Source organism: Canis aureus, chromosome 31 (genome assembly GCF_053574225.1).
Source record: "Canis aureus isolate CA01 chromosome 31, VMU_Caureus_v.1.0, whole genome shotgun sequence".
Taxonomy (NCBI): Eukaryota; Metazoa; Chordata; class Mammalia; order Carnivora; family Canidae; genus Canis; species Canis aureus.
The window spans coordinates 36866257-36891218 of record NC_135641.1 but is presented as its reverse complement, the minus strand read 5'-3'; the positions used below and the strand labels follow the sequence as shown (position 1 = coordinate 36891218).

Genomic DNA, 24962 nt, shown 5'->3' with positions numbered 1-24962 from the left:
TGGTCAGTTCGGAGAGAGGGATAGCATCCAGGAAAGTGGAGAGACTGATAATCGTGGATTTACACTGCTTTCTTTCCCAGAAAGCTCCATCAGTTTTAAATATCTCTGAATAGTGGTTTTAATTTAGTAGTGCTTCAGAAGCATCTTAAGCATCTGGAAGCAAATTGCCATGTAGATATAAATTCATGAGGACAGTTGTCTCCTCCAGGTGTCATTCTGAGTTATTTATTCTCTGTTTCCCATAATGTGTAAATATTATTGTCAGTGGCTATGATACATACCTTTATGTGTATGTGCATTTATAGAATATATAATGAATCTGTTTGTATTTATCTTTATCATTGGAAAGAATTGGTTGCTTTTTAAAACCTTATGAATCATAAGATTCTTTCATTTTGAGAGGTTATTGAAGAAAACTGTCTATAAAGTCACTTTATAAATCACTAACATTTAACACTTTTGCATTAATTAAGCCTAGAACTATTGATTGCATGGATAAATATCAAGCATATTTGCTTCAAAAATGGTGAGTTCTGTATCTTGAAAGCTGTAATTTATAGATTAGTTTACATTAATTTTGCACATGATGTTTATTTTTATAGACTCATTGGAAGAATGTGAAGTACAAACTAATCTGAAAATTTGGAGAGAACCACTCAATATTGAGTTTAAGGAAGACAGTCTATCCTATATGGAAAAATTATGGCTTAAAAAACACAGAAGGTATTTTCTGAAGCTTTGCATTATTAATAAGAAATATAAAAGCTATTTATGTTCCTGGCTTGTGTGACATGCTTTTTTGTAGCAATTTTATATGTGTGCTTCATATTTGCATAAATAATTTTAAAGCAATATTAAATCCCTGTGAAGCTTCTACTGTTCTAATAAGAATTTAAATTTTATTTATATGTGTGATGCACCATTAATTTAGAGTTTGCTAGGAGAAATGCAAATGTGTAGTGAGGAAAAAGGCACAAATATGGTATAGAATTTAAGAATGATAGCAAAAATAATGCAATAAATGAAAGATTACTTTGAAAAGGTATTAATCTCATTTTTTTACATTAGCATAAGCTTTTGAGACTCTATTTCTCAGAATCTACTTAAGTTAATTAGACCTTTAATATTATAGTTTTATTAATAGTATTCAATTATTTTATTCAAAGGCTATCTCACTAGATGCATTATTTTATGAATTGTTTAAAAGTTAAACCATTAAATATTGGACCAGAATTATGACTGAGTACATGTCAGAGTCATTCACAATTTTATGATTAAATAAGATCCATATTGGGAGATACCTTTAAAGGCTCACTTTGCCCTATAGCATTACTGCTTGCACTTTATTATGCCTATGAATCACTTGCAGACTGGCAAAATATAGATTCTTTTTCAGTAGATCTGGGTGGGGCCTGACACTCTGCATTTCTGAATTTCTAACAGCTACCAGCTGATATTGATGTGGGTAATTCTAGTCTCTGAACTGCATTTTGAGGAGCAATGTGTTGGAGGATCTGTCTAGAATGCATCTGAGGAGTGATCAGCAAGCCCTTGCTTCACCTTCAGTTGTATAAAACTATCTTCTGAGATGGCCCATTCCATCTTTGGAACATTCTGACTGCTGTAATATCTCCTACTGAGCTGTAATTTGTTTCTGACTGGTTTCTAAACGTGGTCTCAACTCTTACCAATTAAGCCAATACAGAGCAAATTGAATTCTTCCTCTCCGTGGCATTCCTTCAGATTTTTTAAGTCAGCCCTCATATCTTCCTTGAAACTTCTGTTTGACAGGTTACTATCTACTCCTATGCTCCTTTAACTGTTTCTCATGTGGCAGATTTCAATATATATACATATTTTGAATACCGAGGAGGTGTAAAAGAATATTAAGATTTCCCACATATTCATTCAGCTTTCCACAATGGCAATATCTTACATAACCATAGTGCATGTATCAAAACCAAGAGATTAAAATTGGTACAATATTATTAATTGAACTACAGACTTTTATTGAGATTTCATAGTTTCTCTACTGTCATCCTTATTCCACTTCAGGATCCAATCCAGGATTCCAAATTGTTTTTTATTTATTTATTTATTTTTAAAAATCAAATCTCCTTCCCCATTATAATTCCTCAGTCTTTCCTTGTCTTTCAAGACCTTGACATTTTTAAAGAGTACTTGCCAGGTGTTTTATAGGATATATTCAATGTGGATCTGATGTTTGTTTGTTTTTTCTCATAATTAAGTTGAGGTTGTGCATTTTGAAGAAGGACAACACAGAGAGGATATACCCTTCTCACAGGGTCATATTGTCAGTGTATCTTATCATCAAGATGTTAACCTGGTGGTAATGTGGTGTTCGCTAAGCTTCTCCACTGTACACTCTTTTCCCTTTGTAAATAACGTCTTGGGCTGTTACACAGAGTACCGTAGACCAGGTAGCTTATGAACACAGACATTCATTTCTCAGTTTCTAAGGATGGGAAGTCCACGATAAAGGTGCCAGCAGATTCAGTGTTTGGAGAGAACCAGCCTCTTGGTTCACAGATGGCCATCGTCTGATGGCCATCACTGTATCCTCACGTGGCAGAAAGGGCAAAGCATCTCTCTCACAACCCTTTCATAAGGGACTAATCCCATTCATGAGGGCTCTATCCTCATGAGCTTATCTCACAAAGGCCCACCTGCTAATACTATCACTTTGGGGTTAGGATGGCAAATTATGAACTATTCCAAACAGAGCTTTCTGCCCTGGCCCCTGCAAGGTTCATGAATCTCTCACATGTAAAATATGTTTATTCTGTCCTAATAGCCCCTAAAAGTTTCACTTGTTCTAGCGTCAACTCAAGGCTGAAGTCCAAAGTCTCATCTAACTATCATCTAAGTCAGGTATGGGTAAGATTTAGTGTGTGATTCATTCTCAGGCAAATTACTCTCTGTGATGATTTAAATATGTTATGTGCTTCTAAAATATAATGGTGGGACAGGCGTGGGATAGATATTTCCCTTCCAAAGAGGGAAATAGGAAAGAAGAAAGGAGTAGCAGGTTCTAAGCAAGTCTGAAACGCAACAGGGCCAAATTCTACTAAACCGTAAAGTCTTGAGAATTATCCTCTTCATTGATGCTCTGCACTCCAAGGCCCACTGAGATGGAAGTCTCACCTTCCAGACACACCAGAGTGGGTGTCCTGCCTTCCAGACACACTAAGGCAAGTGTCCCCACAGCTATACTGGGCAGCGGCTGGGCCCCCAAGATTCTGGGTAGCTCTGCTCCCATGGCTTTGGAGGGGGTCCCATTTCTATGATAGCTCTGTGTGGGGTCACACACTGTCAATGGAATTATGGGGCTATTTTAGCTTGGGGTTACAGGGGCACCCTTGCTCTCATAGTTTCACCAGGCATTGCCCCAACAGTTCTCTGCCTGGAGCTTTCTGTGCCCATGATGGGAGAGATAGCCCTGATGACTTTGGAACTGCCTTTGGAGGTCATTTTTCCATTGTCTCTGATAAAAGTCATGACTTCTATTTAGATGGCTCTGACTAATCTCTGGATCAGATGACCCTTTGGCCATATACTTCCTGTTCTCTCCTGAATAGTCCTTCTCATTCCTTTCAATATGAACGTTCTGAGAATTTCACACAAGGTTTTGCTTATCTTTTGATTAATAATTCTATTTTTAAGTCATTTCTCCCTTCTTGCATTTTATTGTGAGCAGTCAAGAGAAACCAAGCCTCTCTTTCCATACTTTGCTTAGAAATTGTCTTAGCCACAGAACTAATTTCATTGCTCGTAAGTTCTACCTTATATCACTCTTAAGTTCTACCTTACATTGCTCATAAGGTCTAACTTATGTAAAACACCAGGACGCGGGCACAATTCAGCCAAGTTCATTGCCACTTTGTTAATGAAAATTGCTTTTCCTCCAGTATCCAATAATGTGTTCCTTATTTCATTTGATGCTTCAGCAGAATAGTGTTTACCAATCATATTTCTATGGATACTCTGCTCAGGGTTGCTTAGGTGTTCTGTAAGAAGACTGAGGCTTTTCCTCGGTTCTCCTCTCACCAGAATTGTCTTTAAAGGTTCTTTCATAGCAATATATATATTTACTAATACTAACTTTAAACCTCTTTCAACCTGTACTCATCAGTGAGTTCTGAGGCTGCATCCACATTTTTACCAGCACCCCACTGCTGGTACCAATTTCTGTCTTTGTCCATTTGGGATGTTGTAACAGAACAACATAAACTGAGTAACTTGCAAACAACAAACGGTTATTTTTCAGAGTTCTGGAGGTTGGAAGGCCAAGATCAAGATACTGGCAAACTCAGAGTCTAGCAATAGCCTGCTTTCCGGTTCATAGGAGGCCATCTTTTTGCTGTGTCCTTATGTGGGTCTTCTGGACCTCTTCTGTAAGGGCGTCAGTCCCATATGGGGCTATACCTTCATGACTTCATCATCTCCCAAAGACCCCATCTCTCTCTCTCTCTTTTTTTTTTAAGGATTTAAAAAAAATATTCATGAGAGAGAGAGAGAGAGAGAGAAGGAGAGAGAGAGAGAGAGGCAGAGACACAGGCAGAAGGAGAAGCAGGCTCCATGCAGGGAGCCCGATGTGGAACTCGATCCAGGGACTCCAGGATCACGCCCTGGGCTGCAGGCAGGCATTAAACCGCTGAGCCACCCAGGGATCCCCAAGACCCCATCTCTTAATGCCATCACATTGGGTGTTAGGATCTTAACATATGACTTTTGTGAGGGGGCAAGCACATTAATATCATAGTAATTAATAAAGGTTTTAGGGGAGATGCCTTGAGGTGATATAAAATCCTGTTTTTCCTTAAACTTTCCCCTACTAATTTTACTATATCAGTGGATTTTGTCAGCAGCAGAAAAACTGGGATTTTCTGTTTCCTTTATTTCTTCTATACTTATTAATGAGAATCCTTCAGGGAGAGACTATCTCTCCCCCCTTTCATTAATTTATTCATTTGTTTATTTGTGGGGACTCATGGATATGTATTTTATTTTTTGGATTAATATTCCATACTATTGTTATTTATTTTATGACTCAAATGGTTCCTGGCTTGGCCACTGAGAGCTGATTCAGGTTGACTCCACTCTGCTTTCAATGTAGTCTCCTCCTTTTTTGTTTGTTGGTTCATTTGTTTGAAACATCTCTTCATTTTTCTGACACCCAAGATGCATTTCTGTGCCCTAGCCCAGATATAATTTTCCAACTAATCTTAATTCCTTTTTTTGGGAAAATGGAATTCAGAAAGCTCTGGATTACAGGTATGATCATGGTTACACAGGTACCACAGAGCCTAGGTCTTCTCAGAGAACATCTAGGAAATATATGTATGTATACTTACCCACTACACACATGCAACCAAATTTATTTCTGTATCTGTCTACTTGAGCATCTGTTAAGTAAACGTGAGTGTACACTCCTACCTCTGAGTACAAACCAGCATCACGTTCTCCCTTTGCTTATTTGTAGTTTCTTTCACCCTCAGTGAGAATCTTGACTTTCATTATCTATGATATATTTATTCATTTATCATCTCTAGAGTGTTTGTGTGTATACATATATATGCGCATATATATAGTAGTTTCAGAATTGCAAACTAATATTACTATGAGAAAAAAATTTACCAACTACAGTACCTTGCTTGTGTGTCGTGCTTTTTATCTTTAGCTCACCATATCCAGTGAAGATATTTTTCTCCAAAGTTGCTGAGGCCATGACCCTCATTTCTTTCCTACCTCCTTTAGAATCATTTTTGCCATTCACTGGATTATGTCCATATCCCCAGTACTTTTAAAAATTTGAATAGCACAAATATGTGTACGGTTCTGTGGGTTTTTACAAATGCCTGGAGTCAAGCATAGTTCACCATAGTACTAAACAGCACGGTTTTATTGCCCCCAAATTCCCTTTTGCTTCCCCTTTGTAGTTGATCCTTTATCCCCAACACATGGTAACCATCAATCTGTTTCCATCCATACACATTTGCCTTTTTCCGGATGTCATGTAAATGAGACCACACGAGATGTAGCCTTTGTGTCCTTTCTTCAGCTAAATGCATTTAAGAATCATCTGTGCTCTTCAGTGAATTGAAACCCCCCCTTTTTTTTAATTGTGGAGGAGATTTTCATCATCCTCATGTACAGTTTATCCATTAGTCTGTTGAAGAACTTCCTGCTGATTTCTGGGTTTCTGTGGCAATTATGAATAAATCTGTTAGAAACATTTGCAAATAGGTTTTTCTTTGAATATAAGTTTTTAATTCCCTGGGTAAATGCCTGGGCTGGGATGGCTAGATCGTGTGGTAAGTGAATGTTTATCTTTATGAGAAACGATCAGACGATTTCTGCAAAGCAAATGCACAGTTTGCATCCTTTCCCACAACGTATGAGTTCTGGTTCCTTTCCATCTTTGCCAGTTCCTGGTGTTTTCAGGGTTGTTTGTTTGTTTGTTTGATGGTGGTTATTTTAATAGGTGTATAGTTCTGGCCCATTGTGGTTTATGTGGCAGGGCTTTAAGTTCATTCATATACTCTTATGTTTATTCCTATGCAACTCTATCTAGGGTGTCCATATCTCATGTAAAGTGTAATGCCCATAATAGTCTTTTAGATATGAAACTCAGTAGTGGATACTTGTCAGTTAGTCAGTGTTCAATAAATATTTGTTTAAATTTTGAGGAAAATATGGTGAGGTCATCTTATTCTAAAAGATATTTCACCTTTAATTGATGTGGCGTGGTCTTTCAAGCAAGCATTGGTGCCAGGGTCCCCATATCCAGAATATAGACCTCGTTCATTGACTGATCAGTTGTTTGTTCATGGGCAAATCCCATAAAATATGTTGGTCTACATTTTTTTTTCATCTACAAAATATGGAGTTTAGAATATACAATCAAGGGCAGCCCCGGTGGCTCAGTGGTTTAGTGCCGCCTTGGGCCCAGGGTGGGATTCTGGAGACCCGGGATCGAGTCCCATGTCTGGCTCCCTGCATGGAGCCTGCTTCTCCCTCTGCCTGTGTCTCTGCACCTCTGTCTCTCTCTATGTCTCTCATGCACAAATAAATAAAATCTTAGAAAAAAAGAATATACAATCAATAGTTCCAATACTCTATTGTCTAGACTCTCTAAACCTTTGGTTCAGGACTTTGCTCATAAAATTAGATCAATTTTTACTTCAGAAAGAAGGAGTTCTGGATAATAGTATATTCATGTGCATCTATGATTGATTTTTTTTTTTTGTATAGTATATCTGTGTCAAACTGGAAAGAGGTTTCTGGTGGCCAGGTGCCAGTTTGTTTTGACCTTTATTCTTTAATATTTTCCATCACTTAATTAAATTATAGATGTAAGATGTCATACTCATCAAATTTGTTAAGACACAAAGCTGAAAAATATATAAATATTTTGGAATGTTCTGATATATACATCATATATATTGAGAAAATGAACATAGCTATAGATTGCCAGATTATCAACTTTTATTGCCTTTGTGAGTTGGGAGAGGCCATATAGAGTAAATAATGGTTAAGAACATTGACCTGGGAAGGTCGACTCCTTGGGTTCAAATTCCTCTTCTGTATTTACTACCTGAATGACTTTGAACATATTGGGTTACCTATTTATGTCTCTGTTTTCTCATCTGTAAAATTAAGATAATACTGGTGCCTATTTAATATACCTAGTAATATTTAACATCTCAAATTACTTAGAATAGGGCCTGGTACATTCTAAGCTTTGTATCAGTGCTATATACTATTATCATTAAGAAGGCCTGACTTTTACCTGAGGACTCTGTGAGCTGGCATGGCCTGGAAGGCCTGTAGCTACTTACTTGATTGAAAAGTGTCACCTTCCCAGTAATTTGGGAATATCCTCTAGAGCCAGATATATAATCTTGACCTCTGAGAATTCCTGTGTTTTGTTGTTGTCTGTAAGAGATGGGCCATATTAGACCTCATTAATTGGTTAATAAATGCAACAATCAGAACACACTACATTCATATGATGGGAACAGATTTTATCATCCTGTTGCCTTGGTGGAGGTTTAGAAGAATGTCTTTAGGTTCCCCTAGAACCTATCAACATAATACCTAGGCTGTGATATACAACGCACTTTCATAAATCAGTGCTTTTTTTTTTTGAGATTTCTTTATTTCAGAGAGAGAGTATAAACAATGATAGGGGCAAAGGGAGTGAGAGAGAGAGAATCCTCAAGCAGATTCCCTCCTAAGCACAGAGGCTGATGCAGGGCTTACTTAGTCTTAGGACCCTGATATCATACCCTGAGCTGAAACCAAGAGTCGAGTGCTTAACTGACTGAGCCACCCAGGTGCCCCCATAAATTAGCTTTTTAAAGCAGGTAGTGTGTTTCATGGACTACATGTGGCTTCTGCAAGAACACTGACCTCTGTCATAACTTTGATTTTCATCCTGAATGAAAAACAGTAGGACATGCAGTTGAAAAATCTTGTGTGATGTTAATTTGGTTTACAAAATTATTTTAGTAGATTAAGGTTCTGTTATACAATCATACTTCTGTGAATTAGAAGTATTTGGTTTCATCATTAATTTTGTATACTCACATGTTTGTGTAATAAATCAAGATCTTGTCTGGGAAAATTTCAGATAATGTATTTCAGTCTTTTAATTACTTCTTTCTTGTTTCGTAGAACTCCACAGGAGCAGCTTCGAAACATGCTACCAGATACATTCATACCTCAGTGTAAAACTGCTAGTGAGGCAAAGTGTTCCCAGAATGAAAGTGATGAAGACAGTGGTGGTTAGTTCACCCTTGATTAGATATCTTCTAATTTATTATTTCAAATTTTACATGCTAAGCTTTAGTCAGCATCTGCTTTTGTGTTTTGTTTTATTTTCTTACTATATTAGCCTCAACTGGACTATGCACCTTTTGTCTCTAGATCAGAATCAGGCATGCTCCTCTTCCTGTTTAATACATGTACTTTGCCTTAAATTAAATAATTTTATTTATTTAAATATTGAGTGTTAAGAAAATGTGTATTTTACCTGAGCTGGGAAAATTGATAGCATTTACATATTAGCATGGATGGATGCACAAAAGAAAGTTATTCCTTTATTGTTGACTATGTTATTTGAAGATAGGGAATTATCAGGTGAAGTATATTCCTTGATGATATTATTTCCTGATCTTATTTCCTAGTTGAGGAGACCAAAATACAACACCCAGCACTTTTTCTGCCAGTAGAAGAATTAAAGGTAGAGAGACCCGAACCATCTCTAAAAATAGTCGAACTGGATGATGTAAGTGCATAATGACTACTCTATTACTTAACAAACAAGAAATTCATAACATATAGCTACAACTACATATTATTTTCAACAAGAGTTTTTTTCATAATTCAATACTGTTGGGAAGAAAATTTACAAGAATTTGAATTTAAATATGCTGAAAGAATAAAACAATATTATTTTCAATGTAGGCAGTAAGTCTGGGGGCTGTACTGTTATTGTGGCATTTTTGGAAGCTTGTATTGTGAGAAATGCACTACTTTTAACTTATAGAAATGTAGCTTAGAGCTTATTTTATTTAGTTCTTTATGTTATCAGTCTTTTTAAACAAAAATTGGTCTTTATATGGTATCTATTTATTTGTATACATGTAGTTTCTTGAATGTCATCTAATATTATTTTCTGTTTTTTTAAAGATTTTATTTATTTATTCATGAGAGACAGAGAGAGAGGGAGAGAGAGAGAGAGAGAGAGAGAGAGAGGAGAGAGAGGCAGAGGGAGAAGCAGGCTCCATGCAGGGAGCCTGTTGTGGGACTTGATCGATCCTGGGACCCCGGGATCACATCCTGAGCCAAAGGCAGATGGTCAACTGCTAAGCCACCCAGGCATCCCTATTTTCTGTTTAAAGGAAAAATGGTACTAAGGTATAAGGGTTTTAGTATAATAATAACTTGAATGAAAACCTCTAGGAGACACGAAGTACAATCAACTGAAGTTCAAGCCAATCAGAGGTAGAGCTTAGGCTGAAGGGTTAAATTTTGACAAACTCAGCACATTTCTGACTTTCTAATCATCTAGTAGCTGAATGTACTACTTGTCCTTGATAGTTTTCTCCCTGTGGTTGTCACAGAAAAAGACTAGAATGGAAGTACCTCTTTAAATACTACTTTCTTCTCAAGGTTAATAGCTCCTGTTCTGTCTGCATGTGTGCCTAGCAACATTTTAATTCCCCTCTGGATAAGTTTAAGATATTGAACAAATAAGCACATGTGCTCACATAGTGTGTGTGTGCTTGTCATCACTTTGTTGATGCATAGAGTAAGCCCATACATTTTGTCCCTAAAAACATTTCAGTCACTAGCCTATTTGGCACGCAGTAGTTACATAATAAAACAGCTATTATTGTTATCTCCAGGTGTGTTATAATACTGATAAAATGGCTGACATAGCAAATGGCCTCAACAAAGAGTTGCTGAATTTGTTTAGTTCTTCTAGAATTAATGTTCTATGGCACATAGTCAGAAAGCCCATGACGTTATTTATAGGAAAAAAATTCTCTAAATATTACATACAAGTTAGCTTGTTAATGTAGAGTCCACTTATTGAACATACTAATATTATACTATATGCATTTAATAAGACTTATGAAGAGGAATATGAAGAACCAGGAGACATAGTGTCCTACAAAGTTGAGTTAGCAGATGCAGATAGTCAAAAAAGGTAAGATCTTTCTAATTCATTTTTTTTAAGTTTCACTTTTTTTTTTTTTAAGATTTTATTTATTCCTGAGAGAGACAGAGAGAGAGGCAGAGACACTGGCAGAGGGAGAAGTAGGCTCCATGCAGAGAGCCTGACATGGGACTTGATCCTGGGTCTCCAGGATCATGCCCTGGGCTGAAGGCGGCGCTAAACTGCTGAGCCGCCTGGGTTGCCCCATCTAATTCATTTTTTGATGCTTATTAAAAAACCTACCCCCTCAAATCAACTATCTCTTTAAATGAGAAATTCACGATGTAAAAACTAAGTGATTTCAATGTTAGAATATATTTTACAAGGTCATGTTTATTTTATTTTTTTTAAAGTCATTTTTAAACTTGTGTGCAATATTGCTAATATTTGCCACATTCAAAAATTAGAAAAGTGGCTATAATGATATGTTTATATTCTTACCTAATATCTGGATTACTTAATAGATACTTCTGAATTTAACATTATTATTTGAAATGACTTTACCAAGGTGACATATATGAGGTTTCTTCTTTTCACCAAAGATACTCTTTGGATTTGTCTTATTTTGGTTTGCTATGATCCTTAAATAAAAACACATATTAATGGTTAGTTAGACATAAAAAATTCCCAAACTATAGATTTTTACTAGGTAGATTTTCCTATGTGATAAATAAATGAAGTATAATGGTTCACTTTGTAACTTTTTTTTTTTTAGAATTTTGTCATTTACAAGTGAAAAATAATATCTAGCTGTATCTGTTCGTAATGATAAAATGACTCCAGGTCTCCTTTGCTGTTGAAACTTTGGCTAGGGTTTCATGTGTTTTGACTACAGAGTATTAAATTAGGTAAACAGCTGAATGAAGTTCCCATTAAGTAGCCCCTACACCAGTTTTTGTTTATATGTTCAGATCAACTTAGGCCTTGTCAGCATTTTGGAACAGTGGGCCTAAGTGAAGCACTTAGATCTGAAAAGCCCCATGTTTGGACCCAGATATTTAGCAGAAAATGTGCTTTTGGTAGGAGATAATCTTTCAGTCAGTAGATAAGAGATTTATATGGGCTACCATATTACTAAGGAAATGAATGACATCTCTGCTCTCTATTTGATTCTTTTGTATATCTTTTTTTTAATTTTTTAAAAATTTTTATTTATTTATGATAGTCACACAGAGAGAGAGAGAGAGAGGCAGAGACACAGGCAGAGGGAGAAGCAGGCTCCATGCACCAGGAGCCCGACGTGGGATTCGATCCTGGGTCTTCAGGATCGCGCCCTGGGCCAAAGGCAGGCGCTAAACCGCTGCGCCACCCAGGGATCCCCTCTTTTGTATATCTTATCACAAATCCTGCTTTGACCTCCATTTAGGGTGTTACAGAAGGCAGAGAGAGTTACTGATCATGGTTTGGCAATGATTTTGCATCTTGAGTTTGGAAGGGCCTGTAGTGTTTCTTCTTTTCTGAGAAGAATCATAAAGGAAGGGATCATAAGTGACATGGAGCATAATCCAGTTTTTTGGTGGTACTATGTAAAGCTTACATAAATATTGAGAATTATTAAATATGTTATTCAATTCATAGAAAATGTTATTTAAAATTTACATATGCTAGTATAAAGTGATCATTATTAAAATTGAAAATAAATATCACATATGGCTTTTTTATTCTGATAGTTCATTGATGAAGAAAACGTTTATTTAAGTAATAAAACACTGATTTCTTTTTTTCAACATACAAAAATCAATTTTATTTCTATATGCCAGCAACACATATAACATCAAATTTAAAGAATAATGCCATTTACAATAGGACAGAATAAATCAAATACATAAAACACTGATTTCATCAGATTTCAATGAGATTGAAAGATAACTCTCCATTTTTAGAGGAAGGAATATAAGGAACCAAACTCATTTCAGAATATTATTTAAAAGAAGCTATCAATTAACATTATTCAGTTGAATCAGATTTGGACCAGTTGCCTGTTTCTTTAAAAGCTGTAATACTACTACATGTGGTTTTAGAATGTGTCCACAATAAGGTTAAAAAATAAATTAATTAATGTGAATAATTCTATTCCCTCAAGGTTTTGCTCTATTTGTTTTTTTTTTTTTTTTTTGCTCTATTTGTTTTAATAAAACAAATGGGACTTTTAACTTTCTTTTCTATATCATTTCTTTCAACTCTTCTCTTTTGCTTGTCCCTAAACACGAAAGTTGCACATTTCATGATTATCAGAATACTTTTCTGTATGAAAATGACATCTATCAACATCATGTTTTCACCAAGGGAAAAACAGACCTCTTACATCTTCATCTGAACAACAGCTCTTCTTATGGTAAAAATAACTCAAAAGGTAATTTTTTTCTTGTGGATTAATATTATTAACAATGAATGTTGGCAAGTTAATAAAACCAGGAGGTATTGCAATATGTAGAAGCTTTATCACTATGCCATTCATTCTAAAACCAGAAAATTTAGTACTTAGAAAAACTTGGTTGAAAATATGTAATTTTCTAGCAAATACTCTTTTCAGTCAATGGACAACAGTGTTTATATTCAGAAGGAAAGCAGCCACTGTTGGTTGTCTCTAAAAGTTATTATGGACCGAGCTAGCATTTAAAAGATAACATGGGTGAACTTTTTACAACACTTACATGGATGATGAAAATCTAATTGGCACCATATTGCCCTCCCTTGCATCAAATCTTCTCACAAAATATTCAGATTTGATGTAAAGTTTCACGTAAGTGATAAAACCAAACCAAAACAAATCATTGTGCTTATATATCTACATTGTTATTACTAGTAAATTCCTTAGAATTTATAGTTTAGAATGCTGTGTGCAAATGTCTGATTTCAATTTCCAGATGGGGAGAGCACCATTTAAAGACACTCACAATAAATTATCTTGGTCTGGGAGTCCAATTTCATTTCCCTTTCTGCCTTAAATCATTGTGTGACCTTGAACATGTCACTTGCTTTCTTAGATGGCATTTTCCTAAGCTAAAACATAGGAACTTGATTGTTTTTAATCTGCCTTTCAAATATTATTTTTAACCTATGTAGGATTTTCAGAAAAATGAATAAATGTACCTTATATTAAGGATTGAGAGATACCTGAGAGCATTTTTTTAAAATAACTAGTTATAAAACTGATGATTACATTCTGATTGGGTAGTAGATGGCAGAGAACCATGATTTGTGGTAATCCTGCCTGTCTTGACATCTTTAATAAGCCTCTAAATCATTATGACCAACTGTGAACTATATCCATATGGGTATTTAGGACTTTACATAGCTCCAAAAAGATATTTTTTTTACCTACCTGGAGCCTGATATTCCAGTTGCCTTTGGAAACATGCTGAATATAAATACCCATTGAGTGTTACTTTAAAGATACTTGATTTATGTAAATAGACTTTACTTTTTAGAGCAGTTTTGGGTTCACGGCAAAACTGAGCGGGAAATACAGATCGTTCCCATACACACTATGCTTTCACAAACTCATAGCTTCTCTCATTATCAACATCCCAAACCAGAGTAGTATATTTGTTACAATCAACAAACAGACTTACACGCTGTTATCACCCAAGGTCCATAGTTCACATTATGGTTCATCTTGGTATTGTACATTCTGTGGGTTTGAACAAATTTATAATGACATGTATCCACCATTATAGAATCATAAAAAATTGTATAGTGCCCTAAAAATACTCTGTGCTCTGCCTTTTAAATTACCTCCCTCTCTCCTAACTCCTGGCAACCACTGATCTTTTTACTTTATAGGTTAGCCTTTTCCAGAATGTCACGTAGCGGGAATGATAGACTATGTAATCTTTTCATACTGGCTTTTTTTTCACTTAGTAATGTGCACTTAAAGGTGCCTCCATGTCTTTTCATGGCTTGATGGCTCCTTTTTTTTTTTTCTTTTTTGTACTGAATCATATTTCAGTGTTTGGACGTATCACAATTTATTTAGACATTTACTTATTGAAGAACAATTTGGTTGATTCTGAGTTTTGGCAATTCTGAATAAAGGTGCTATAAACATCCACATATATTTGAACATAACTTTTCAACTCATTTGGGTAAATACCAAGGATTGTAGTTGTTAGATCACATGGTAAAAATATGTTTAATTTTGTAGGAAATCACCAAACTGTCTTCTAAAGTGGCTGTACCATTTTGCATCCCCACCAGCGATGCATGAGACTTCTTGTTCTCCACATACTTGCCAACATATGATATTGTCAGTGTTTTGGATTTTCGTCATTCCAAAAATTGTGGAGTGGATTCCATTGTTGTTTTAACTTGCAATTCCCTAATGGCATATGATATGGAACATAATTTTATATGCTTATTGCCATATACATATCTTCTTTAATGAAGATATGAAGGTCATTGGCCCATTTCTTAATTGAGTTTTCCATTTTCTTACTGTTGAGATTTTAGATTTTTTAATATTTTGGATAATGTACTTCAACAGATATGCATTTTGGAACTATTTTCCCTAAGTCTATGGTTTATCTTCTCATTCTTTTAGCAATTCTTTTACAGAACAGATTTTTAATTTTAATGAAGTTCAGCTTACCAATTATTTCTATCATGGATTCTGCCCTTGGTGTGTGTCTTAAAAAGTCATCACCATACCCAAGATCATCTAGATTTTTATGTTCTAAGAGTTTTATAGTTTTGCATTTTACATTTAGATCTATCATTCTTTTGGGTTAATTTTTGTGAATGGTGGAAGGTCTGTGTCCAGATTAATTTGGGGGCATATGGATTTGCAGTTCTAGCACCACTTGTTGAAATAGCTATCTTTTCTCCATCATTTTGCCTTTGCTGTTTGGCAAAGATCAGTTGACTATATTTATGTAGGACTAACTATGGATTCTCTGTTCTGTTGCATTGATCAGTTTTACTATACTTTTACCAATACCACATTGTCTTGATTGCTGTAATTGTATAGTAATTCTTGAAGTTGTGTAGTGACATTATTCTCCTTCCTTATTGTGTTAGTTTTTCTGGCTCTTTTGCTTCTCTGTATAAACTTTAGAACCAGTTTATCAATATCCACTAAATAACTTGCTGGAATTTTAATTGGGATTGCATCGAATCTATGATCGAGTTGGAAAAAAGTGACATGTTGGCAATATTGAGTCTAACTATCTGTGAATATGGACTATTTCTCCTCTTATTTAGTTCTTTGATTTCTTTCATCAGAGATTTCTAGTTTTCCTCATATATCCCTTATACATATTTTGCTAGGTTCATTCTTATGTATTTCGTTTTTTTGTATGATGATGGCATTGTGTTATTAATTTCAAGTTTTACTTATTCATGTTGGCATGTAAGAAAGTGATTAATCTGTGTATCTTGACCTCCTATTGTGCAGCCTTACTATAATAACTTATTAATTCCAGGGGTTTTTTGGTTGTTTCTTTCATATTTTGTACATAAACAATTATGTCATCTGTGGACAAAATTAGATTTATTTCTTCCTTCCTGATCTGTATACTTATTTCCTTTTCTTGTTTTATTGCATTAGCTAGGACTTCTAGCATGTTGTTGGAAAGGAGTTGAAGGGGGGACATCCTTAACTTTTTCCTGATTTTAGGGTTAAAGCATCTGGTTTATCATCATTAAGTATGATATTAACTGTAAGGCTTTTATAGATTGTCTTTATCAAGTTGAAGAAGTTCCCTTTTATTTCTGGTTTGCATCTACTGATATGATCTTATGATTTTTCTTCTTTAGCCTGTTGATGTGACAGATTAGATTAATTGATTTTTAAATCTTAAACCAAGACATCTGGTTTTTATGACTTAATGGGACTTTCAATGAAGTCTCATAGACTAAATTATTTTTTTTAAAGATTTTATCTATCTATTCATGAGAGACACACAGAGAGAGGCAGAGACACAGGCAGAGGAAGAAGCAGTCTCCCTGTGGGGAGCCTGATGTAGGACTCGATTCAAGGACCCTGGGATCATACCTGAGCCGAAGGTAGACACTCAACCACTGAACCACCTAGGTGCCCCTGAATAGACTAAATTAGATCATGCCTATACTTTCTGCATTACATTTTAAAGATTATTAAAAGGCTGCTTTGTCACCTCTTCAGCAGCAATTGATCCTCATAGTGGAATTTTGCAAACTTCCAAAAATATTGCAGAGGTTAGTTGTAGACATTTATATATAGGAAATGGCATCTCTTTGCACCAAAAAAATCAACTAATTTCTATTAAGGTTTAGGAGGAAAATACAGCTTATAATGGAAGTTTCCTTAAATTGAACAGCTTTTATGAAGTTTTCTCTGATGTACAAGTTACCATATTTCTCATAGTACTTGTGTGATTTAAGAGGTGATAGTTGTTGGAAATGGAGGTTCTAAATGCTATGTGTAATTGCCGAGCTATACAAACATCTGATTGCAACGAGTAAGTCCTTTGGGCAGCAACGCAGAATTTACATCACTGGAGAGTATTTTAGTCATAGCCTTTACCATTTTATATCATCTATTTATAGAGATAAGATATTTATATTGGAAAGAGCATAGGGATAATCAGATGAAGCTATATTCAATCTGGATAATGATATACATATGTTTATTTAAAATGATTGCAATATGGTGCAAAAATTGTTAAAGAATTTTTATTCTTCACAAAATTTAGACCAATATTTCACAATCTGGCTGCACATTATAATCACCTGGAGAACTTGGTGGAGGGAGGTGGAAAAAAACAGTGCTTGAAACCCATTCCCAGCATCTGATTTAATTGGTTTGGGTCAGGCTCATCCACTGACAGTTTTAAAGAGTACCTTCGGATGATTCCATTGTGCACCCAGGTTGAAAACCAATGATCTAAAGCAACTCATTTATTTAAAGCAGACATAATGAGGTGGTGACTAATATAATCTTGCTCATTTTGTAGCTTTCCAGAGGCAGGTGTCCCAGCTTAAACATTTTCTGTGCCCCTAACTGGTACTGTTCTTTCATCTGCAGATTTCCCCTTGCCCTCACCTCATCACTAGGCATGCTAAGAAAAAGAGGCAAAATGTGAAAATAAGGTTCTCTCTGCATTATTTTTCATAAATTGCCATTGTAAAACTTGAGCAGGAGAGAATGTAGGAAAGTGAGAATTGACCCACAGGCTGAAATAAAAATGTGCATCAATTTTGAGATTTCATTACAAAATAAAATCTTACCTCCTTCCATTAGTCTAACTCATTAAGGTCTGAATACATCAGTAAATCATGATTATCATTTAAAACATAAGCAGAGTGAAAGTATTTTAACACTGAGATCTCAGTAAAGAAATGTTGATAAAATAGTGCTTATTGACAAAGGTTTACACCACAGAAGTGTTGGCTTATTGACAGTTTTATCAACTTTATTTAACTTTTGTAAATGATTGTTTTCAACACCAGGAGCTTCAAATGCAAAATTTGACACCATCGTGGATCCTGATGTTTATTTTCCTGCCACTGAGAAGTTAGGGGAAAGCAGCTTTTTTGAAAGAAATTTCAAGGAGAAAACGATAGATATGAAAAGCAATCAAAAGTCTGATGATTCCTGTGTATCACTTGAGAGCAAGGATTCTTTGCCAAGTATAGATTTAGAAAAACCTTCCATTAAGGAGCAATTATCTGAGGACATCAAAGAATCCTTGGAATTTAGCAATCTGCATGAGAGGCCAAACTTTGAAGATTCTAAAACTACAGAGTCACCACTGGTAAATCTCTCATTATGTTGATTATATTAAAATTTTTATAAGAAATGTCACAGAAAAATTTTATATTGACATAATATATTCTTAAATATTACTACCTATTGAAGTTAAAATGTGCTACTTTATATTATCATGAGATGGTAGCAGAATGACTCATATAGGAAAGAATGTTAATGACCTACAGGACAAATTCTAATATGGTAAATGCCATTATAACAAACGGTTTTCTGTGACAAATAACACTTTAAGGCCCACCTCATGTACCATGGTAAGAGAGCTGTTACTTTTCTAAATGAAATTTATTATTATGAATAATTTAATATAATAAATCCTTTCTAGCTTTTTACTGTATAGCCACTGGTTAAAATGAAATAAGTGCAGATATGTAGATAGACCCAGTCTTTGTGGCTTAATGTAAGTATAAGGTTTTAAAGGCAATTCCTTCAGAAACATGGCTAATAAAGAGATAGGGTATAGTTTTCATTTCATCTTAGAGAAAAAGTAAAGTAGCTCATTGTTGCGTTAATGCCAAGTTTTGAAAGTATATTTGAATCTCTGTTCTATATATTAAAAATCTTAGGTAATCATGATTACCTAATACATTTTTTGGAAATTAGGCAAGGCAAATATTTTAGCAGCCCTTCAAAGTCATTCAAAATGAATCTCCTTGGTGCCTAAGGTGAAGGTGGGACCAAAAACATAGAAGAATGGATTTTGAGCCGCTACTACTTCTGCTTGGGGAACTGGATTTGTGCCCACTTTGTGATGGGTCTTCTTTCTTTTTGAAGTGCAAAATTGGAACTGAGACCTTTGTAGAAACTTGTTCCCTAAGACGTCTTCTCAGTCACTAAAGGAATACCCTGGGAGACACATTCACAGATACAGCAAGATAAAGAAAAACTGGTTTCTGCAGAGGATCTGGGCCAGCTCAATAAAATATATTACCTGAAAAATGGAAAACTTGGGCTTTCATGTAACATAGGTTTATAGTTTAAATACACGTTTCTTGCCTAGAAACTCCAAGCAAACAAATTTATATATATATACATATATATATATATGTATATATATATGTATTAAGATTTTATTCATTTATTTGACAGAGAGAGAAAATGAGAGAGAACAAGCAGGGGAAGCTGCAGGCAGAGGCAGAGGGAGAAGCAGGCTCCCCATTGAGGAGGGAGCCCCCTGAAATGGGGCTCCATTCTGGGACCCTGGGATCATGATGAGCCAAAGGCAGATGCTTAACTGAATGAGCCACTCAGGTGCCCCAAATTCACATTAATTTTAATCCATATTTGTTGATACCTTAATGTGTCTGCCAGAAGAAATCCAATCCCTTCTAGAAGGCATTCTTACAATTTAGCTGATAATAGATCTCAAAAACAAAGCCTCATTGCAGATGAACTCTTCTTCCTCTCAGTGAAGAAAACAATCACAGAATGAATTTCTGCAAACAGAACTCTAATTTTCCAATTTCCATATGGCATTATGAAGAAGGCTGTGTGACAACCTACACATTCAGTGTCGTATTATGGGAGGAGAATTCTGAGCATATGGGCCCCAATTCTTTTATACTGGGTGCAAACCTGCTTGACCTGTGCCCAAGGAGGAGATATTCTCTTCTGTAACCTAATACAAAACATTTGGCCAGAACTCATGGATATGTAATCTGTAATTTGCATAATGGAAGGCAATCTAGCAGCTAAAATGATTGAAATAGAACTATTTTTACTTATATGGATACATCTCAAAAATATGACGTGAAAATTTAAACGTAAAAGGACACATAGAGATAGGTCAGTATTTTTGGAAATATTTAAGCCAATTATAGCTTTTTATGGACACATTTAGATATATTAATAATCAAAATATGCATTGGAGTAGACTATGTCCACTTCAGTACAATAATAAAATTAGCTCTAAAGACTAAATTTTTTTGGTATGGATATCTGAAGCAAATATTTTTTTAAAGATTTTTATTTATATGGGGGGAGGGGCAGAGAGAGAGAGAATCTGAAGCATACTCCACACTGAGCATGGAGCTCGACACAGGGCTTGATTCTGCTACATCATGACATCATGACCTGAGCCAAAACTGAGAGTCAGATGTTCAACCAGGCCCCCTGAAGCAAATATTTTAAATTATTGATACTCAATTGTGTGATCAAGTCATGTTATATGTAATACATATCTACACATCTAAAGTATTTCATAATAAAAATTGAAATGTTACAAATCTACTAACCATATTTTGATTCCTTATACTACTACTGTAAAAAAAAATGGTAAGAGGTTATGCCATAGAGAATGGTGCTTTATAGAATCTACTCTGTTTTCATCCGTGATGACTACACCTGAACTGTCTTTATTCTCCTCCTGTTCTAGTGGAAGTCATTCCTTGAGCAGAGACTACTTAAAAATCTATTTTGCTGCAGTAGAAAATTTAAAAGTGAGCAGTAGGGGCAATTTTTAGCAGTAGAATTACTTGACTTTCACTTGAGTGCACAATAGTTCATTTTACACTTCAGTTTTCAGAAACTGAGTCCTTTATCAAGGTGGAGACTATGAAATTAAGTATCAAGCTGTAGAGCAGCCGCAGTGGGGTAGGGTCAGGTGCCAGGAGGACCATGGACTAGTTAGGGACTCTTGATTTTGGATCTGAGACCACCAGCAGTTAACTTTGGGAAACAAACCAACCCACCTTCTTTGTTCTTATCTCTCAACTGACACCTAAAAAAAAAAAAAACAAGTTCCAGATCCGCAGTTGTCTAATCCACATAAGAGCTTCACTAGAACTGAGGAGGTGCTGTAAGTTGATAATCCGTGTCTGTGACAGCCAGTGAAGATGCCCTGAGTAGAGCCAACTTGGACTTGTCTTTGAAGGAGGTGCTTTATCGGTCACTAGCTTTATTTTGTAACATTTTATCATTTATGTGACATAAATTTGAATTGAGTTATAATAATTTTTGTGTTTATTTAGTGCCTTGAAACAGACTGCATTTGGGTATTAATTCAATCCATTAGGGAACTGTTAAATGCTGAGAGCACTCTGATTGTGTCTTAAGCCCATCTAGAGCTCTCACTTCTGAATCTCTAACCTGGTTCTTTCTTATTAGACTCATGTATGTTTTAATCCCATTAATATTCTTTCCTAGGATGAAAGCATATGGCAAAATGAATTCAGAGGGTGGGGATATAAACCTAGCCTTGAAATCAGCCCGAACCTAGGCCTGCTAGTTTCTAATCATTATGAACTTCTCAAATCACATAGTTTGCTCTTGCCTCAATTTATTACATGTATATTTGCTTCATGATGAGTATTTTGTTAACTTGGGTTTTGTCTATGACCACATTTATTCTCCTTGGTATTCTGCTTTCATCTTTGAAATTAGTTTATGTATCGGCAAAGGTACTAACTCAAAAGCACAGCACATAAGGGAGACTCTGTTTTCCAGAGTAACTCATATGCAAAGACACTGAAGGGAAGAAAATAAAAGAAGGGAGAAAGGAGAACTTCTTGTTTGGTGAACTTCCATCCTCCTCGAATCAATGGCAACTTTTGGATAGTTACTATAATTGTAGTTTATATGTTTTTCTAATCTTACTATATATAAGTGTTGGGTTATCGTCTATGTCTTCGCCATTAGAACCTAAATTTGATGAGGGCAGAATGAGTGCCAAGAACATAATAGGTGCTCAATGAATGAATGTGCTGCTTTGTTTTGATGAGATAAAATAAACTTAATTTTGTTGAATATTTTGTTTCCTAGTTGTTACAAGAAATAGCCCTCAGAAGTAAGCCTATAACTGAACAATATCAAGGACTCGAAAGATTCTTTGTTTTTGATAACAATGAAAGACTCAACTTACTTCCTTCTCATAGCTTAGAATGCAGCTATTCCAGTACTAGGATTACAATTGCAGGTAAATTCAGACACAAAGTCAGATGGCCTGTGAGCCAACCTAACAATTTTCTGGCATTTTTGTTTTTTTAAATACTTCATCCTCTCATTTTAGGAAATACTGGGGAATTCTGTTCAATGAATAAAGTCATTTTCTTCTTCTTCAGCTGAAATTTTTAACCCTGTGTGAGTGGCCATATATTTATATTTGAGGACACTCTCAGAATGTGAGAGAACATAACTGTAATGAGACTGAGGCGAGATTATTTTTAGAATTTAGAAATGTAGCCTTTACTAAATTGTGGCAGAAATTCTTTGAATCACTTAATTAACTGGTAAGTAGCGCATGATGATTCTTAAATACCATCTTAAAAGCAAATCTCAGATTCTCAGGATCTGTGAGATTTTTGAGATATAGCTGTAATTTCCTTCTGAAAGTTAGGTCATGCTGTCACCTATATTCTCAGGACTCCTATGTATTCAGATGTGTGTATTCACATACAGACTATTATACTTTGTGTTATATTATATATTTGAAAAAAATATTTGTTTTTATTCAGATGTGTGCCGTAATATCTTTGCAATTCAGAGTTTACTTATTTCTTTTTATCATGCTATGCAAATCTAATGCTTTTCTTACGTATAATCATGAGATTTTTGTCTTTTGTAATATATACCTCACCATTATAAGTGGTCCTTATCTAGCTAAACATTATCCAGTAAGACAATAAATAAAGCAGTAACATGGATTTCTCTCCTTTTTAAGGTTTAAATTAGTTTACCATTTTTCCATTTCAGGAGATGGAGAGTGGATGCCAGACCATAGCGTAAGTGCATTTGCTGATAATGCAGTTGCCTTGGGTGTTCTGCAGAGTGCCCAGAACCCATCAGTGAGTAGAACAGAGCAGAAGATGGGTAAGATCAGCTGAAAGGCCACAGTGCCGTACTGATGACTCACTGTGTTTTTTAGTTTGTCTCTGAGCAGTTTACTAGGTACCTGAAAATTAGTTTTTGCAGTTTCATAATATGAACTTTTTCAGATTTTAATAGGTTACCTGACATTTTTCTCCAAAACCAAGTTTAGTCATATTTTTCTCAAAAACATGAGTTAAGTCTTAGTTATTTTTACAACATTGTATTAGTGAAAGTTTTTTTTTTAATGTAGCTCAGGGTATGGTATATATTTTAAACAATCTTATAAAAGATCGTTTTATTACACTCTCAGGAACCAGTGCATTTGTACTAGATTTTTCATGTCATCCACTTGGTTCAAATTGTGATCAGACATAACCATTTGTGGAAGGAATGGTTTAGGTTAGGATTGCTGCTTGTAGCCATGGTTGAGACACCTCTGTTCTACATTCAGTGCCAATTGTGTTAACCCTAAAATCTCCATTTAAATTCATTAACTTCATTCTCTAACCAAAATAATTATAAGATTGTCTATAGGTTAAGTCTTTTGACATGTTGAATCTCACTGTAGTATTTTCCTAGAGAGATTATGCATAGAATTTTGACATCATTAAAACCAGTAGTTTTATTTTAGGTCATTATTATTATCCAGTAACACTTGCTACAGTAAATTTCCTTTATGCTGAATTTCACGGGAAGTTGCTGTAGATGATTGATGAATTAAGGCAGTTCAACAGACATGTGTTGAGTATGTCGGCATGATGCTGGGGTTCTGAAGGAAAAGAGTTGCATAAGTCATGTTCCCTGATCTCCGGAAGCTCACAGGTTTAGGAGGAACACTTACCAAAAGGGGTTATTTGCCTTCATCTGAGGGCTATCTGTAAGCCAGAGATTTAATTACCTATGGTTTATCAAAATGTGCAAAATTTATGTGTCTCTCTTGCTCTAAATCCTATGATTAAAACTCCTTGGCTAGCTGAGATCCCTTTCATATGCATTTATGTTGAGAATCTGTCAGATTTAGAATGCCTTTTTAGTGTAAAAACCATCCTTTTTTGATCAGTGTTTTTTGGCTCTATAGTTAGGTACCTATTCTTACATCAAAGTCTCAAGCAGCTTCAAAACTCCTGGTTGCTTCCTTCTGAGAACTGTTTTAAGTTACCATATATTGCTGAAAACAAATTCCCATGCATGCTATGAGAAATTTGTTACTGAGACAGATATTTATGAATAAGTAGCCAAATGCTTTTAAGAATCAATTTGGAGTGACCAGTTGAAATCAATAATTTACTATAAAAAACATGTGTAGGAACATCTACTGTAGGCCAGGCACCGCCAGACACTGGTGATACAAAATAAACCCTTGTCCACCTATTCCAAGAGCTTAGTCTGGTATAAAGGTTTTCAAACCTTTGTATGACCGCATTCACATGGGAAACCTGTTGTAATGGGAATTTCTCTACTTCACTCTTAAGATTCCTATTTATTAAAGCTGAGATAGGGTCTAGGAATTTGCATTTATTTTATCAATAATTTCATGTTATGCTGCTGTAGACCATCCAAAAATCATACCTAGGGAAAACTGCTGTATAGATACGTAAACACATAAATTACCCCAAATAAAGTAAACATTCTATAAAAGGACTGTGAGTAACATACTTT

At 35.2% G+C, this 24962-nt stretch overlaps 1 protein-coding gene across 15 annotated transcripts in view; it reads left to right on the top strand.

The window, feature by feature from the left end:
* Positions 1–24962, top strand: part of ZBBX (zinc finger B-box domain containing) — a 113365-nt gene that overhangs the window by 69106 nt on the left and 19297 nt on the right. For 9 of the 15 annotated variants that reach the window (XR_013369643.1, XR_013369642.1, XM_077880203.1 and 6 more), the window contains 8 exons: positions 603–723; positions 8701–8810; positions 9213–9313; positions 10662–10741; positions 12964–13103; positions 18182–18486; positions 22257–22410; positions 23187–23303. Coding sequence is in view for 8 of the 15 variants with exons in the window: in XM_077880203.1 (XP_077736329.1) it covers positions 603–723; positions 8701–8810; positions 9213–9313; positions 10662–10741; positions 12964–13103; positions 18182–18486; positions 22257–22410; positions 23187–23303 (1128 nt within the window). In the remaining 7 variants the exon portion in view is untranslated. The remainder of the gene's footprint in view (positions 1–602; positions 724–8700; positions 8811–9212; positions 9314–10661; positions 10742–12963; positions 13104–18181; positions 18487–22256; positions 22411–23186; positions 23304–24962) is intronic. The other 6 variants (XR_013369644.1, XR_013369647.1, XR_013369646.1 and 3 more) reach the window with 3 other exon arrangements.